General features: G+C 59.9%; 2 protein-coding genes across 4 annotated transcripts; both read left to right on the top strand.

Moving 5' to 3' along the window:
- The first annotated feature begins 423 nt into the window (after positions 1-423).
- Positions 424-4,033, top strand: LOC146763547 (uncharacterized). Of its 2 annotated transcripts, none has more exons than XM_085568614.1 (4): positions 424-586; positions 1,077-1,161; positions 1,491-1,874; positions 3,471-4,032. In XM_085568614.1, the coding sequence occupies exons 1-4, from the start codon at positions 530-532 to the stop codon at positions 3,893-3,895; spliced, it is 951 nt and encodes a 316-aa protein (XP_085424740.1). In that variant the 5' UTR covers positions 424-529; the 3' UTR covers positions 3,896-4,032. The 2 variants fall into 2 exon arrangements, with proteins under 2 accessions (XP_085424740.1, XP_085424741.1); XM_085568615.1 differs by having other exon boundaries at positions 479-776; positions 891-1,161; positions 3,471-4,033.
- A 2,035-nt stretch (positions 4,034-6,068) lies between these two features.
- On the top strand, positions 6,069-11,362 carry TSPAN33 (tetraspanin 33). Of its 2 annotated transcripts, none has more exons than XM_077783146.2 (8): positions 6,069-6,250; positions 7,807-7,864; positions 7,958-8,085; positions 8,160-8,234; positions 8,329-8,424; positions 8,676-8,804; positions 9,624-9,785; positions 10,307-11,362. In XM_077783146.2, exons 1-8 carry the CDS (start codon positions 6,146-6,148, stop codon positions 10,406-10,408), a joined length of 855 nt encoding a protein of 284 aa, XP_077639272.2. In that variant the 5' UTR covers positions 6,069-6,145; the 3' UTR covers positions 10,409-11,362. The 2 variants fall into 2 exon arrangements, with proteins under 2 accessions (XP_077639272.2, XP_085426286.1); XM_085570160.1 differs by having other exon boundaries at positions 6,075-6,250; positions 8,196-8,234; positions 10,307-10,924.
- Positions 11,363-13,039: the final 1,677 nt, after the last annotated feature.

The following is a 13,039-nucleotide window of genomic DNA, read 5'->3' as shown; positions in this document are numbered from 1 at the left end:
AGCGGAGCTTTGAGCGGGGCTTTGAGTGTGTCTTTGAGCGGGGCTTTGAGCGGGGCTTTGAGTGTGTCTTTGAGCGGGGCTTTGAGTGTGTCTTTGAGCGGGGCTTTGAGTGTGTCTTTGAGCGGGGCTTTGAGCGGGGCTTTGAGTGTGTCTTTGAGCGGGGCTTTGAGCGGGGCTTTGAGTGTGTCTTTGAGTGTGTCTTTGAGCGGGGCTGTGAGTGTGTCTTTGAGTGTGTCTTTGAGCGGGGCTTTGAGTGTGTCTTTGAGCGGAGCTGTGAGCGGAGCTTTGAGTGTGTCTTTGAGTGTGTCTTTGAGCGGGGCTTTGAGCGGAGCTTTGAGTGTGTCTTTGAGCGGGGCTGTGAGTGTGTCTTTGAGCGGGGCTTTGAGCGAGGCTGTGAGTGTCTTTGAGCGGGGCTTTGGGCGGAGCTTTGGGCGGAGCTTTGCGCGGAGCTTTGGGCGGAGCTTTGCGCGGAGCTTTGGGCGGAGCTTTGGGCGGATGTTTGAGTTTGGCCGGCGCTTTGTCCGGGACCATGCTGGCTGCGCCGGGCCCGGGCCGAGTTTGCAAGCGGGAAGTCACCCGTGCCATGGTGAGTGGCCGGGCCCGGGGCTGTCCCTTGTCCCCAGCCGGGGCCGGGCCGGGCCGGGCCGGGGCTCCGACCATCCCGGGGACCGCGGGGTGCTGCCCGACACCCACGGCTGCCCCTTCCCAGCCCCCTGCCCTATAAACCCTCACCCCCTGCCCCATAACTGCCCATCCCCCAGCCCCATAACTGCCCAGCCCCCTGCCCCATAACTGCCCAGCCCCTGCCCCATAACTGCCCAGCCCCCTGCCCCATAACTGCCCAGCCCCCAGCCCTATATCTGCCCAGCCCCTGCCCCATAACTGCCCAGCCCCCTGCCCCATACACCCCACCCCCTGCCCCGTACCTGCCCCAGTCCTCAGCCCCGTAACCCCCCTTGCTCTCACCGGATGTGGGGGCTGGGTACCCCCGGGGTCCCTCCCTCGCCATGGGGGGCTGTGTTTGGGGTGCCCCCAGGGTTTTGGGGTGTCCCGCTGTTGAGGGTGCCGTCCCACAGGAGTTGCCGGCTGCGCTCGTCACCGCGATGACGCTGGTCCCCGTCGCGATGCTCTTGGCTCTGTGTCCGCTCGTCGCCCCGGCAGGTACCCACCGGCAGCGGGGTGGGGGTCCGGGCAGAGCCCCCGATTCCCGGGACCCCCTTCCCATCCCCACCCTCTCCCCGTTCCTCCCCTGCGCGGAGAGCGCGGCGGGGACACCGAGGGCAGGGCGGCGGGGCGGTGACTCACACGGGGCTGCTTGGCTCGGTGCAGGAACTTCAGAGCCCTTGGTGCTGCCGCCACCGGGCGTGTCCCCACAGATGTCCCCTGTCCCCGACCCAGCAGAGCCACCTTGTCCCGGGGGTGGCCCCTGTACCCCGCTGTACCCCATCCCTGGTGTCACCGCGCGGTGACACCGCTGTGTCCCCACCCAGACCAGCTTCCCGTCACCGTCACGGTGACAGCGGCCGTCGGTGAGGATGCCAACCTGCCCTGCGGCCCGCGGCCCTGGGGTGACCTGCGCTGGGCCACCCTCAGCTGCACCCACCAGGCTGGCGGCCACCGCGCTGTCCCCGTCCTCAGCCAGCGCCTGGGCTGGCGCCCGCCGCACCCCGAGCCGTGCTGGCAGCCTCCCGTGCAGCCCCACAGCCGCTTTGGGGACAGGGTGGCCTTCTGCGCCGCGGGGACAGGGGACAGCGGCGTGTCCCTGCTGCTGAGGAACATCAGCGATGCCGATTTCGGGAATTATTCCTGCTATGCCGCCCGCGCTGTGGGCCCGCAGCTCCTCTGCTCCCTGGTGCTGCAGCCTGGGGTGGCAGGTGAGTGGGGCGGGGGTGGCACTGTCCCCTTTGGGGTCTCTCTCATTCCCTGCTGTACCCAGCCCTGTCCCCATCTGCATGGTGCCAGAATTTGGGGATGTCGCCAATGCCCTGCTGTGCCTGTCACCTGCTCTGTCCCCTGGCCCAGCCCTGTCCCTGCCCTGTCCCCCTGCCCTATCTGGGGTCCCCACAAGGTGTCTGTCCCTTGTCCCACCTGAGCAGTTCAGGTGTCCCTGCCCTGTCCCCCTGCCCTATTTGGGATCCCCACAAGGTGTCTGTCCCTTGTCCCACCTGAGCAGTTCAGGTGTCCCTGCCCTGTCCCCCTGCCCTATTTGGGATCCCCACAAGGTGTCTGTCCCTTGTCCCACCTGAGCAGTGCCAGGTGTCCCTGCCCTGTCCCCCTGCCCTATCTGGGGTCCCCACAAGGTGTCTGTCCCTTGTCCCACCTGAGCAGTTCAGGTGTCCCTGCCATATTCCCCTGCCTATTTGGGGTTCCCACATGCCCTGATGTGTCCTTTGTGCCATCTGAGTAGTGCCAGGTGTCCCTGCCCTGTCCCCCTGCCTTATTTGGGGTCCCCACAAGGTGTCCCTTGTCCCATCTGAGCAGTTCAGGTGTCCCTGCCCTGTCCCCCTGCCCTATTTGGGGTCCCTACATGCCCTGCCATGTCCCTTGTCCCACCTGAGCAGTTCAGGTGTCCCTGCCCTGTCCCCCTGCCCTATTTGGGGTCCCTACATGCCCTGATGTGTCCCTTGTGCCACCTGAGCAGTGCCAGGTGTCCCTGCCCTGTCCCCCTGCCCTATCTGGGGTCCCCACAAGGTGTCTGTCCCTTGTCCCACCTGAGCAGTTCAGGTGTCCCTGCCATATTCCCCTGCCTATTTGGGGTTCCCACATGCCCTGATGTGTCCTTTGTGCCATCTGAGTAGTGCCAGGTGTCCCTGCCCTGTCCCCCTGCCTTATTTGGGGTTCCCACATGCCCTGCCGTGTCTCTTGTGCCACCTGAGCAGTGCCAGGTGTCCCTGCCCTGTTCCCCTGCCCTATTTGGGATCCCCACAAGGTGTCTGTCCCTTGTCCCCCCTGAGCAGTTCAGGTGTCCCTGCCCTGTCCCCCTGCCCTATTTGGGGTCCCTACATGCCCTGATGTGTCCTTTGTGCCACATGAGCAAGTGCCCAGTGTCCCTGCCCTGTCCCCCTGCCTTATTTGGGGTCCCCACAAGGTGTCCCTTGTGCCACCTGAGCAGTGCCAGGTGTCCCTGCCCTGTCCCCCTGCCCTATTTGGGGTCCCCACATGCCCTGCCGTATCTCTTGTGCCACCTGAGCAGTGCCAGATGTCCCTGCCCTGTCCCCCTGCCTTATTTGGGGTCCCCACATGCCCTGCCATGTCCCTTGTCCCACCTGAGCAGTGCCAGGTGTCCCTGCCATGTTCCCCTGCCCTATTTGGGGTCCCCACATGCCCTGCCATGTCCCTTGTCCCTGGCGTGTCTGTCCCTTGTCCCTGGCATGTCTGTCTGCCCCCGCCTGCTCCCCTGGGGCACTTTGGGGTTCCCCACACCAGGGGTGGCCTGGCTGCTGACCCCACGTGCCGTTGTCACCCCACAGATGTCCCCAAGGCCACGGAGCCAGACATGCTCACAATTGTTTGTGTCCCCGTGGCCGCCTTCGTCGCGGCGGGCATCGCTGTGCTGATGTGTGCCTACTGCCGGGGCCGCTGCTGGGGGGCACAAAGGGGGTGCTGGGGGCACAAAGGGGGTGCTGGGGGCACAAAGGGGGTGCTGGAGGAGATAAAGGTGGTGCTGGAGGGGACAAAGGGGGGTGCTGGGGGCACAGAGGGGGGTGCTGGTGGGGACAAAGGGGGTGCTGGGGGCACAGAGGGGGGTGCTGGTGGGGACAAAGGGGGTGCTGGGGGCACAGAGGGGGGTGCTGGGGGGCACAAAGGGGGTGCTGGTGGGGACAAAGGGGGTGCTGTGGGGGGCACAGAGGGATGCTGGGGGCACAAACGTGGTGCTGTGGGGGACAATGTATAAGTGAGACGTATTTATAAATTAAACTTTATTTATGTAAAACCAAGGTGGTGCTGGGGGGGACACAGCGGGGTGCTGGGGCCACAAAGGGGGCATTGTTGTAGGATGGGGCCAGTTGGAGACCCCCTGGTCCACTGGGGATGGGATTCTGTGTGGGGTGGGGATTTCCAGTTCCTTTGTGGTGTGGGGATGGCATGGGATGGCATGGGATCCATGGGATGAGATGGGGTGGGATCCATGGGTTGGGATCCATGGGATGAGATCCATGGATTAGGATCCATGGGATGAGATGGGGTGGGATCCATGGGATGGGATCCATGGGATGGGATGGGATGGGATCCATGGGTTGGGATCCATGGGATGGGATGGCATGGGATCCATGGGATGGGATCCATGGGATGAGATGGGGTGGGATCCATGGGTTGGGATCCATGGGATGAGATGGGGTGGGATCCATGGGTTGGGATCCATGGGATGAGATCCATGGATTAGGATCCATGGGATGAGATGGGGTGGGATCCATGGGATGGGATCCATGGGATGGGATGGGATCCATGGGTTGGGATGAGATGGGGTGGGATCCATGGATTAGGATCCATGGGATGAGATCCATGGGTTGGGATCCATGGGATGAGATGGGGTGGGATCCATGGGTTGGGATGGGATGGGGTGGGATCCATGGGTTGGGATCCATGGGATGGGATGGGGTGGGATCCATGAGATGGGATCCATGGGATCAGATTGCATGGGATCCATGGGATGGAATCCATGGGATGAGATGTGATACATAGGATTGCATTCATGGGATGGGATGTGATGGGATGCCATCCATGGGATCCCATCCCATCCCATCCCATAGATGCCATCCAGTCCCATCCCATTCCATAGATCCCATCTGATTTCCATCCCATGGATCCCATGGATCCCATCCCATGGATCCCATCCCATGGATCCCATCCCATGGATCCCATCCCATCCTATGGATCCCATCCCATTTCATGGATCCCATCCTATGGATCCCATCCCCCCAAACCTGATGGGTGCACATGTGGAATTTCGGGAGCACCCAGACCTGATGGGTGCACACCTGGAATTTTGGGGAACACCCAAACCTGATGGGTGCACACCTGGAATTTTGGGGAACACCCAAACCTGATGAGTGCACACCTGGAATTTTTGGGTAGGAACACAAAACGTGATGAGTGCACACCTGGAACTTTTGGGGTCATGGGGGTTTCTCTCAGCAGCACCCCAAGGAAATGGCTGTTCTGGTGGTGGGACAGGCACCCCTGTGACCCTAAAAGCACAAAGGGGTTTTTTGGTATTGGTTCCTCTGTCTGAAGCTCTCGTGTTCCTCCAGAAGGGCCATGCCACATCTGCTCCCAGGGGATTTCCAGCCCAGCCTTAGGAGAGAAATGATAAAAGATGGAATAATAATATATTCAATTATTGTGAGTCGATGCTCCCTCCAAGCAAACGGTGACGGGACAAGGTGACAGCTCTTGTCTCTGTCCGCACCAACCAAGAAAACTGAAATGTGAGGCCAAAAAACAGGGCAAAATTCATCCCAAAAATGGGATTTGAGGGTTGGATCCTGTTCGGAAGGGATGTGTTGCTTCCTGGTGTCCCGGGAGTGGCAGAAGTGTCCCAGTTTTGGCAGCAGAGGGGAATGGACGCGGTTTGGGCTCCCACTTCCCTGGGCTGGAGAGGTCACCAAGGACGCAGAGTCAGCACTGCAGGGTTGACTTCAGCAAATTGTCATCAGAGACTCAGCCACGTCCTTCCAGGAGAACCCCGAAGCAGCTCAGCTGGAGCTGGCCGCGTTTTGGGGAGAGAACCCCGCGCTGTCCCCGTGTCCCACCAAGGACCGTCACCGCGGCAGAAATCAGTGGCGAATTACGGCCATGATTATAAAACTCCACAATCCCTCCAAGCTGCGGGGTTCTCTGGGGCACGGACAGAGGAGTTTTTGTGGGATGGGATAGCCCAGGCGGGATTTGGGCTGGGATAGCCCAGGCGGGATTTGGGCTCCGCACGGGATGAGCACGGGGTGCGCTGGCCCTTTAAATCCCGCACAGGTGCGGCGGCGCGCGGGGGCGGGACCGGCGGCAATGAGTGACGGGGGGGTTATCCAATGGGAAGGCAGAGGGAGGAGCGGGCAGCCAATGAGCGGGGGCAGAGTGGGTGGGCGGGGCTGGGTGGCGCTCGCAGCGGGGACCGGTCCGGTTCGGCCCCGCTCGGCCCCGCTCGGCCATGGAGAGGCGAGCGCCGGTCCCCGCCGGGCCCCTCGGGGACGATTTCTCCTTCGTCAGCCCGGTGGCCAAGTACCTGCTCTTCTTCTTCAACCTGCTCTTCTGGGTGAGTGCGGGGACACCGCGACACCCCCGTTCCCCAAGGACGCCCGCACCCGGTCCCCATCCCTGCGCCCCACTGGGACACCGCCACCCATCCCCGGGACCCCCATCCCGGGGGTCCCACCGGCACCCGCAGCCTTGGGAATGTCTCCATCCACGAACCCTTTCGGGATCCCCCATTCCCCGGGACTCCCCAACCCTTGGGAATGTCTCCATCCCTGGTCCCTGTTGGGATCCCCCATTCCCCGGGACCCCCCAACCCTTGGGAATGTCTCCATCCCTGATCACTTTTGGGATCCCCCATTCCAAGGGACCCTCCAGCCCTTGGGAATGTCTCCATCCCTGGTCCCTGTTGGGATCCCCCATTGCCCGGGACCCCCCAACCCTTGGGAATGCCTCCATCCACGAACCCTTTCGGGATCCCCCATTGCCCGGGACCCCCCAACCCTTGGGAATGCCTCCATCCGTGATCACTTTTGGGATCCCCCATTGCCCGGGACCCCCCAACCCTTGGGAATGTCTCCATCCCTGGTCCCTGTTGGGATTCCCCATTCCCAGGGACCCCCCAACCCTTAGGAATGTCTCCATCCTTGAACTCTTTCGGGATTCCCCATTCCCAGGGACCCCCCAGCTTTGGGAATGTCTCCATCCCCGAACCCTTTTGGGATCCCCCATTCCCAGGGACTGGAGCTGTCCCCAGCCCTGGTCCCCACTGGAATCTGCTCTCCTCGCGATCCCTGGAGCCCCCCAGCCCCAGTACCCCGCCGTGACCGCTCATTCCTGAGGGACTCCTGGCCCCCGGGAGTGTCCCCATCCCTGGAGCCCACTGGGATCCCCCATTCCAGATCCTACAGAAGGGGTTCCCCCTCTCCCCGAGGGGCTTTGGGGTCCTTTGGGTCCCCACCACTTCACCGGGACCCTCCTTGGCCCCACACGGGTGACAACCCCCCAGAGAGGGGGACAGAAGCCCCTCTTGTCCCCAGCCCGCTCCCAGGACATCTCCTGTAGGGAAGTCACAGTTTTCCACGTTTGGGAGCCTTTTTGATGCTTTTTTCTAACATTTTAATGTTTTTGGAAAGTTTTATATTTTGAGTATTTTTTAATCCTTCAGCGACTTTTTAAAATCGTTTTGGAGACTTTTGCAGCACTTGGGAGGTTTGGGATTTTTTTTATGCTTGGGGGTTTTTAAATGCTTTTGTGGGGTTTTGTTTTGCAGGGTTGTTTTTGGGGTTTTTTTGCGGGTTATTTCTGTTTTTGTAACCCTATTTTTGAGGAAGTTTCTCACTTCCCATAAACCGTCCCTGTGTCCAGCCACCCGAAGAGGAACAGCACTGGCTGGGGAGTGACCTGCGGGGAGGTGGGGACAAATGTGACCTGCGGGAGGTGGGGACAGATGTGACCTCCCGGGAGGTGGGGACACGGTGGGCACGGTGTGACAAGGGGAAACTGAGGCAGCGGCTGCAGCTGTGGTGCATCCCTGACTTTGGGGGGCTGCGGGGGGAGGTGTGCAGGTGGCATGGGGGCGGTGACACCTGCGGGGTCACCCGTGTCCCTCTGCAGGTGATCTCCATGGTGATGGTGGCCGTGGGCGTGTACGCCCGGCTGCTGAAGCACGCAGGTGAGCTCGGGGGCTCCCCAGCCCTGCTGGTTGCGAGCCACGGGGGTGGCATGTGGGGTGACAGTGCTGGTGACAACCCGCCCACGGTGACAGAGGCGGCCATGGCGTGCCTGGCGGTGGACCCTGCCATCCTCCTCATCATAGTGGGCGTCCTCACCTTCCTCATCACCTTCTGCGGCTGCGTCGGCTCCCTGCGGGAGAACATCTGCCTGCTGCAGACGGTGAGTCCTGCCAGGGGTGGGGACCCTGGTGGCACCTCGGTGGTCCCCTCACCGTCACATCCTTCTTCCCGCAGTTCTCCATCTGCCTGACCATCATCTTCCTCCTGCAGCTGGCGGCCGGCGCGCTGGCCTTTGTGTTCTCTGATGAGGTACTGGTGAGGGAGGGCAGCGGGGGTGCTGGGTGACCCCACTTCTGTCCTGCGGGGTGCCAGCCTCGCTGCTGTCCCCCCGTTTGTCCCCCAGGCCCGCGGGAAGGTCAGCGAGATCATCAACGGGGCCATCGTGCATTACCGGGATGACCTGGACCTGCAGAACATCATCGATTTCGGGCAGAAGGAGGTGACCAGGGCGGTCTGCGGGGTCGGGGTGTCCCTCCAGCGCGTGAGGACACGTCCCCATGTCTGTGTCAGGCTTAAATCTGTGGGGTGGCACAGGCTGGGGACGTTGGATGGCTCTCCCAAGATGTTCACGGCGATGTCCTGCCCGGGCAGGGGGAGGCTGGGCAGGGCTGGGGACACACAAAGAGCCCTGAGCGCCCTGTCCCCCTGCCGTGGGTCCCCTCCCCGCTGAGCCCCGTGCCCTGCCCGCAGTTCAGCTGCTGCGGGGGTGTCTCCTACAAGGACTGGTCCCAGAACATGTACTTCAACTGCACGGCCACCAACCCCAGCCGCGAGCGCTGCTCCGTGCCCTTCTCCTGCTGCCTGCACGATGCCGACCAGGTCTGTCCTGGGGGGCCTCAGGGGACCCTGCCCTGGGCCCGTCCTCCCCTCCCCTGGGGCTGTGCTGGGCCTGGGGCCCTGCCCATGGGGAGGGAACACGATGGTGGCAATGTAGGAGCCCATCCCACACTGGGCTTTGGGTTCCCCATCCCACGCTGGGGTTTGGGTTCTCCATCCCACACTGGGCTTTGGGTTCCCCATCCCAGTTTCCAGGTTTGGGTTCCCCCATCCCACACTCTGGGTTTGGGTTCCACCATCCCAGTTTCCAGGTTTGGGTTCCCCCATCCCACACTCTGGGTTTGGGTTCCCCCATCTCACGTACCAGGTTTGGGTTCCCCCATCCCACACTCTGGGTTTGGGTTCCCCCATCGCATGCTCTGGGTTTGGGTTCCCCATCCTACACTGGGGTTTGGGTTCCCCCATCGCATGCTCTGGGTTTGGGTTCCCCATCCCACACTCTGGGTTTGGGTTCCACCATCCCAGTTTCCAGGTTTGGGTTCCCCCATCCCACTTTCCAGGTTTGAGTTCCCCATCCCACTTTCCAGGTTTGTGTCCCAATTCCACCCTCTGGCTATGGTTTCCCCATCCCATCCTTTGGGTTTGGGGACTCCTGGTGGCAATGCTGGGGTGAGGTGGGGGAGAATTCTTCCTCTGCAGAGCTGGAGTTGACTCTTTGGGGCCAGGTGGCTCTGGAGAGCTGGCATGGGGACACCGAGGAAGGGACACCCCACCAGGGCAGGAGTCAGAGCTGCCCCCCAGGAGCAGCAGGGAGCCCAGCGTGTTCTGTCCCCAGCCCCTGTGCTCTGTCCCCTCTCCCAGGCTGTCATCAACACCATGTGTGGCCACGGGATGCAGGCCAGGGGCTACCTGGAGGCCAGTGCCTTCATCCACACCAACGGCTGCATCGACAAGCTGGTCAACTGGACCCACAGCAACCTCTTCCTGCTGGGGGGCATCACCCTGGGGCTGGCCCTGCCCCAGGTACGGGGCTGGGGGACCAGGGCCCCCCAAAGCTCCGCTTTGTGGGGTTTTTTGGGGAGCTGCCCTAATGGTGGCTGGTTTTGGGATGGGATTTGGGGTGGGGGAGTAACTTAAATGTCAGGACGGGGGGTGACACTGCCTGGTGTCGCTCAGTACATCCCTGTCCCCCTTCCTCTTCCTCCATCTCCCCCATCCCTCTTGCTCCTTCTCTCCCTTTCTCTCGCTTTTCTCTCCTTCCTCTCCCACTTCTCTCTTCCCCTTCCCTCCCTTCCTCTCCCTTTCTCTCCTTGATTTCTCTTCCCTTACCCCTCCTCTCTCATTTCCTTCACTGATCCCCTTCCTCCTTCTCCTCCCTCTTCCTCTCCCCTTCTCCTTCCCCTTTGCCTTCCCTTTATCTCACTTCCCCTTTCCGCTCCCTCTCCCCCTCCTCCTTCCCCTCCTTCTCCTTATCTCTCCCCCTTTCCTCTCCCCATCCCTTTCCTTTTCCCCACTCCCTTCCTCTCTCGTTTCCCTCCCTGCAGCTGGTGGGCATCGTCCTGGCGCGGCTCCTCATCAACCAGATCCGAGACCAGATCAAGCTGCAGCTCTACAACCAGCAGCACCGGGCAGACCCCTGGTCCTGAGCCCCGCATGCTCCGGCAGCGCTCCGGGGGCATTGCCGAGCCCCGGATCCGCGGGGACAGCCCGAGGGGCTGCGCTGGAGGAGAGGGAATGCAGCGGAGGAGATCCGTGCCTTTGGCAGCCGGGCTCGGCTGGGCTGAAGCGGGCTGGCTGTCCGTCTGTCTGTCTGTCTGTCGGGATCGCTGTCTGTCTGCTGGCTCACGCAGCTTGGCACTGGGGTGTGCTTCCCCACGCCGCGAGTGCTGGAGAAGGACGTTTGTCTGTCCGTCTGTCTGTCTGTGTGTCCGTGCACCGAGCTGCCTTTGCCCAGGCGGGGCTGCGGGACCGGGGACATTGCCCCCATGGCCGGGGGTCCGTCTCGGTGTCCCTGGCCGTGGGGACAGCGCAGGGCACAGCAGGGCTGGCCCGAGGGGGTGCCAGGCTGTGCCCATTCCTTGTCTTTCCTGGATAAAATGGGGGGTGCCAGGCTGTGCCCACTCCTTGGCTTTCCTGGATAAAATGGGGGGTGCCAGGCTGTGCCCATTCCTTGGCTTTCCTGGATAAAATGATGGGTGTGGAGCTGTGCCCATTCCTTGGCTTTCCTGGATAACGTGGGGGTGCCAGGCTGTGCCCATTCCTTGGCTTTCCTGGATAACGTGGGGGTGCCAGGCTGTGCCCATTCCTTGGCTTTCCTGGATAAAATGATGGGTGTGGAGCTGTGCCCATTCCTTGGCTTTCCTGGATAAAATGGGGAGTGCCAGGCTGTGCCCATTCCTTGTCTTTCCTGGATAAAATGGGGAGTGCCAGGCTGTGCCCATTCCTTGGCTTTCCTGGATAAAATGATGGGTGTGGAGCTGTGCCCATTCCTTGGCTTTCCTGGATAACGTGGGGGTGCCAGGCTGTGCCCATTCCTTGGCTTTCCTGGATAACGTGGGGGTGCCAGGCTGTGCCCATTCCTTGGCTTTCCTGGATAAAATGATGGGTGTGGAGCTGTGCCCATTCCTTGGCTTTCCTGGATAAAATGGGGAGTGCCAGGCTGTGCCCATTCCTTGGCTTTCCTGGATAACGTGGGGGTTTCAGGCTGTGCCCATTCCTTGGCTTTCCTGGATAAAATAGGGGGTGCCAGGCTGTGCCCATTCCTTGGCTTTCCTGGATAACATGGGGGTGCCAGGCTGTGCCCATTCCTTGGCTTTCCTGGATAACATGGGAGTGCCAGGCTGTGCCCATTCCTTGGCTTTCCTGGATAACGTGGGGGTTTCAGGCTGTGCCCATTCCTTGGCTTTCCTGGACAATAAAGACACGAGGCCAGCGCTGCCAGCGGAGGGGACACCGTGGTGGCTTTGGTGACACGGAGGTGGCCCCACGGCCCCGTGCTGGGACACCCCAAATCGAGCAGGGAAAAGCGGCCGGAGGGCCTGGCCCGGCCTCTCGGAGCTGTCGCAAACGAGTGGGTGGAGTTTTTTGGGGTTGGGTTTTTAGGGATTTTTTTATTTTAATTTTCCCGTCTCTCAGGCTGGGTGGTCCCTCCCGCGGAGGGAGCCGGGACGCGGCCCGGCACCCGGCTCTTTGTGTGCGGCCGGGAGGCTTCTTTTTCATTAAAAAACCCTTTTTTGGGCTTTTTTTCTCTTCAAAATCCACCTCATCCCCTCGCCCAAATGTGATTTCTTCCCCCAAACGCGAAATGACACTTCCCCGCAATGAGAGTGGTTTTTTTTCCCCTCCAAAATTCACTTTTCTTCCCAAAACTTCCCCTCTTAAGAGCTACTCCTCGCCCAAAAAAAGCAAGTTTACTCTCAAAAGCAGCCACTCTCCAAAAAATGGCTTTTCCCCCAAAAACTCCATCTTTTCTCCCCAAAAGGCAACTTTTCTTCCCCCAAAAATCAACTTTTCATCACCCAAAAATTGTCTTTTGTCCCCCCCCACCAGATTTTTCCCCCCAGAAAAGTATCTTACCTGTTAAAAAAGAACTTTCCTCCACAAAAATCGAGTTTTCCCCTCCCAAAATTGTCTTCTCTCCCCTAAAGTTGATTTTTCCCCGCAAAGAATACTTCCCCCGTCCAAAAAAATAGCTTTGTTTTCCCCCAGAAAAAGTGTCTTTTGTCCCAGAAAAGTAACTTTTACTCCCCAAAAAGCAACTTTTCCCTTAAAAAAAAGTAACTTTTCTTCTCCCAGAAATGGCTTCTTTCCCCCACAGGCAACTTTTCAAAAAGTACTGCAAAAAATAACTCCAAAAAGTAACTTTTTACTCACAAAGGCCTTTTCATCAGGACATTTTATTTCAGAGAAAAAAAAAGCACCTTTTCCTCACAAGGGGGAACTTTTCCCTCACAAAATTGGTATTTTCCTCATATTAAGTGATGTTTTTGTCACAAAAGTGATTTTTTTCTTTCCAAAATGGGATGTTTTCTTCATAAAAATGAACTTTCCCCTCACAAATTGTGACTTTTTCCTCACAAAAAGAGACTTTTTCTTCAAAACCAGGAACTTTTCCTTCACTATAGGTGAATTTTTCTTCAAGAGTGATTTTATTCCCATGTAAAGGGAACTTTTTCCTCCCAAAAGTGACTTTTCCTCCCAATAGGAACATTTTTTTTACAAAAAGGGTGTTCTTCCTCACAAGAGTGACTTTTTCCTCACAAAGTGCAACTTTTGCT

The sequence above is a fragment of the Lonchura striata genome, chromosome 1A, assembly GCF_050655825.1.
Source record: "Lonchura striata isolate lonStrDom1 chromosome 1A, ASM5065582v1, whole genome shotgun sequence".
NCBI classification, from domain to species: domain Eukaryota; kingdom Metazoa; phylum Chordata; class Aves; order Passeriformes; family Estrildidae; genus Lonchura; species Lonchura striata.
This window is presented reverse-complemented; position numbering and strand designations above follow the sequence as displayed.

What these genes read in the sequence shown, in the direction of transcription:
- LOC146763547 (XM_085568615.1), top strand. Translation starts at nt 1,008, where the DNA reads ATGGGGGGCTGTGTTTGGGGTGCCCCCAGGGTTTTGGGGTGTCCCGCT. An exon ending in TCCGCTCGTCGCCCCGGCAG is followed by an intron (nt 1,162 to 1,490) that starts GTACCCACCGGC and finishes GTCCCCACCCAG; the next exon opens with ACCAGCTTCCCGTCACCGTC. An exon ending in GCTGCAGCCTGGGGTGGCAG is followed by an intron (nt 1,875 to 3,470) that starts GTGAGTGGGGCG and finishes GTCACCCCACAG; the next exon opens with ATGTCCCCAAGGCCACGGAG.
- TSPAN33 (XM_077783146.2), top strand. Translation starts at nt 6,146, where the DNA reads ATGGAGAGGCGAGCGCCGGTCCCCGCCGGGCCCCTCGGGGACGATTTC. An exon ending in ACATCTGCCTGCTGCAGACG is followed by an intron (nt 8,086 to 8,159) that starts GTGAGTCCTGCC and finishes TTCTTCCCGCAG; the next exon opens with TTCTCCATCTGCCTGACCAT. An exon ending in GCCTGCACGATGCCGACCAG is followed by an intron (nt 8,805 to 9,623) that starts GTCTGTCCTGGG and finishes CCCCTCTCCCAG; the next exon opens with GCTGTCATCAACACCATGTG.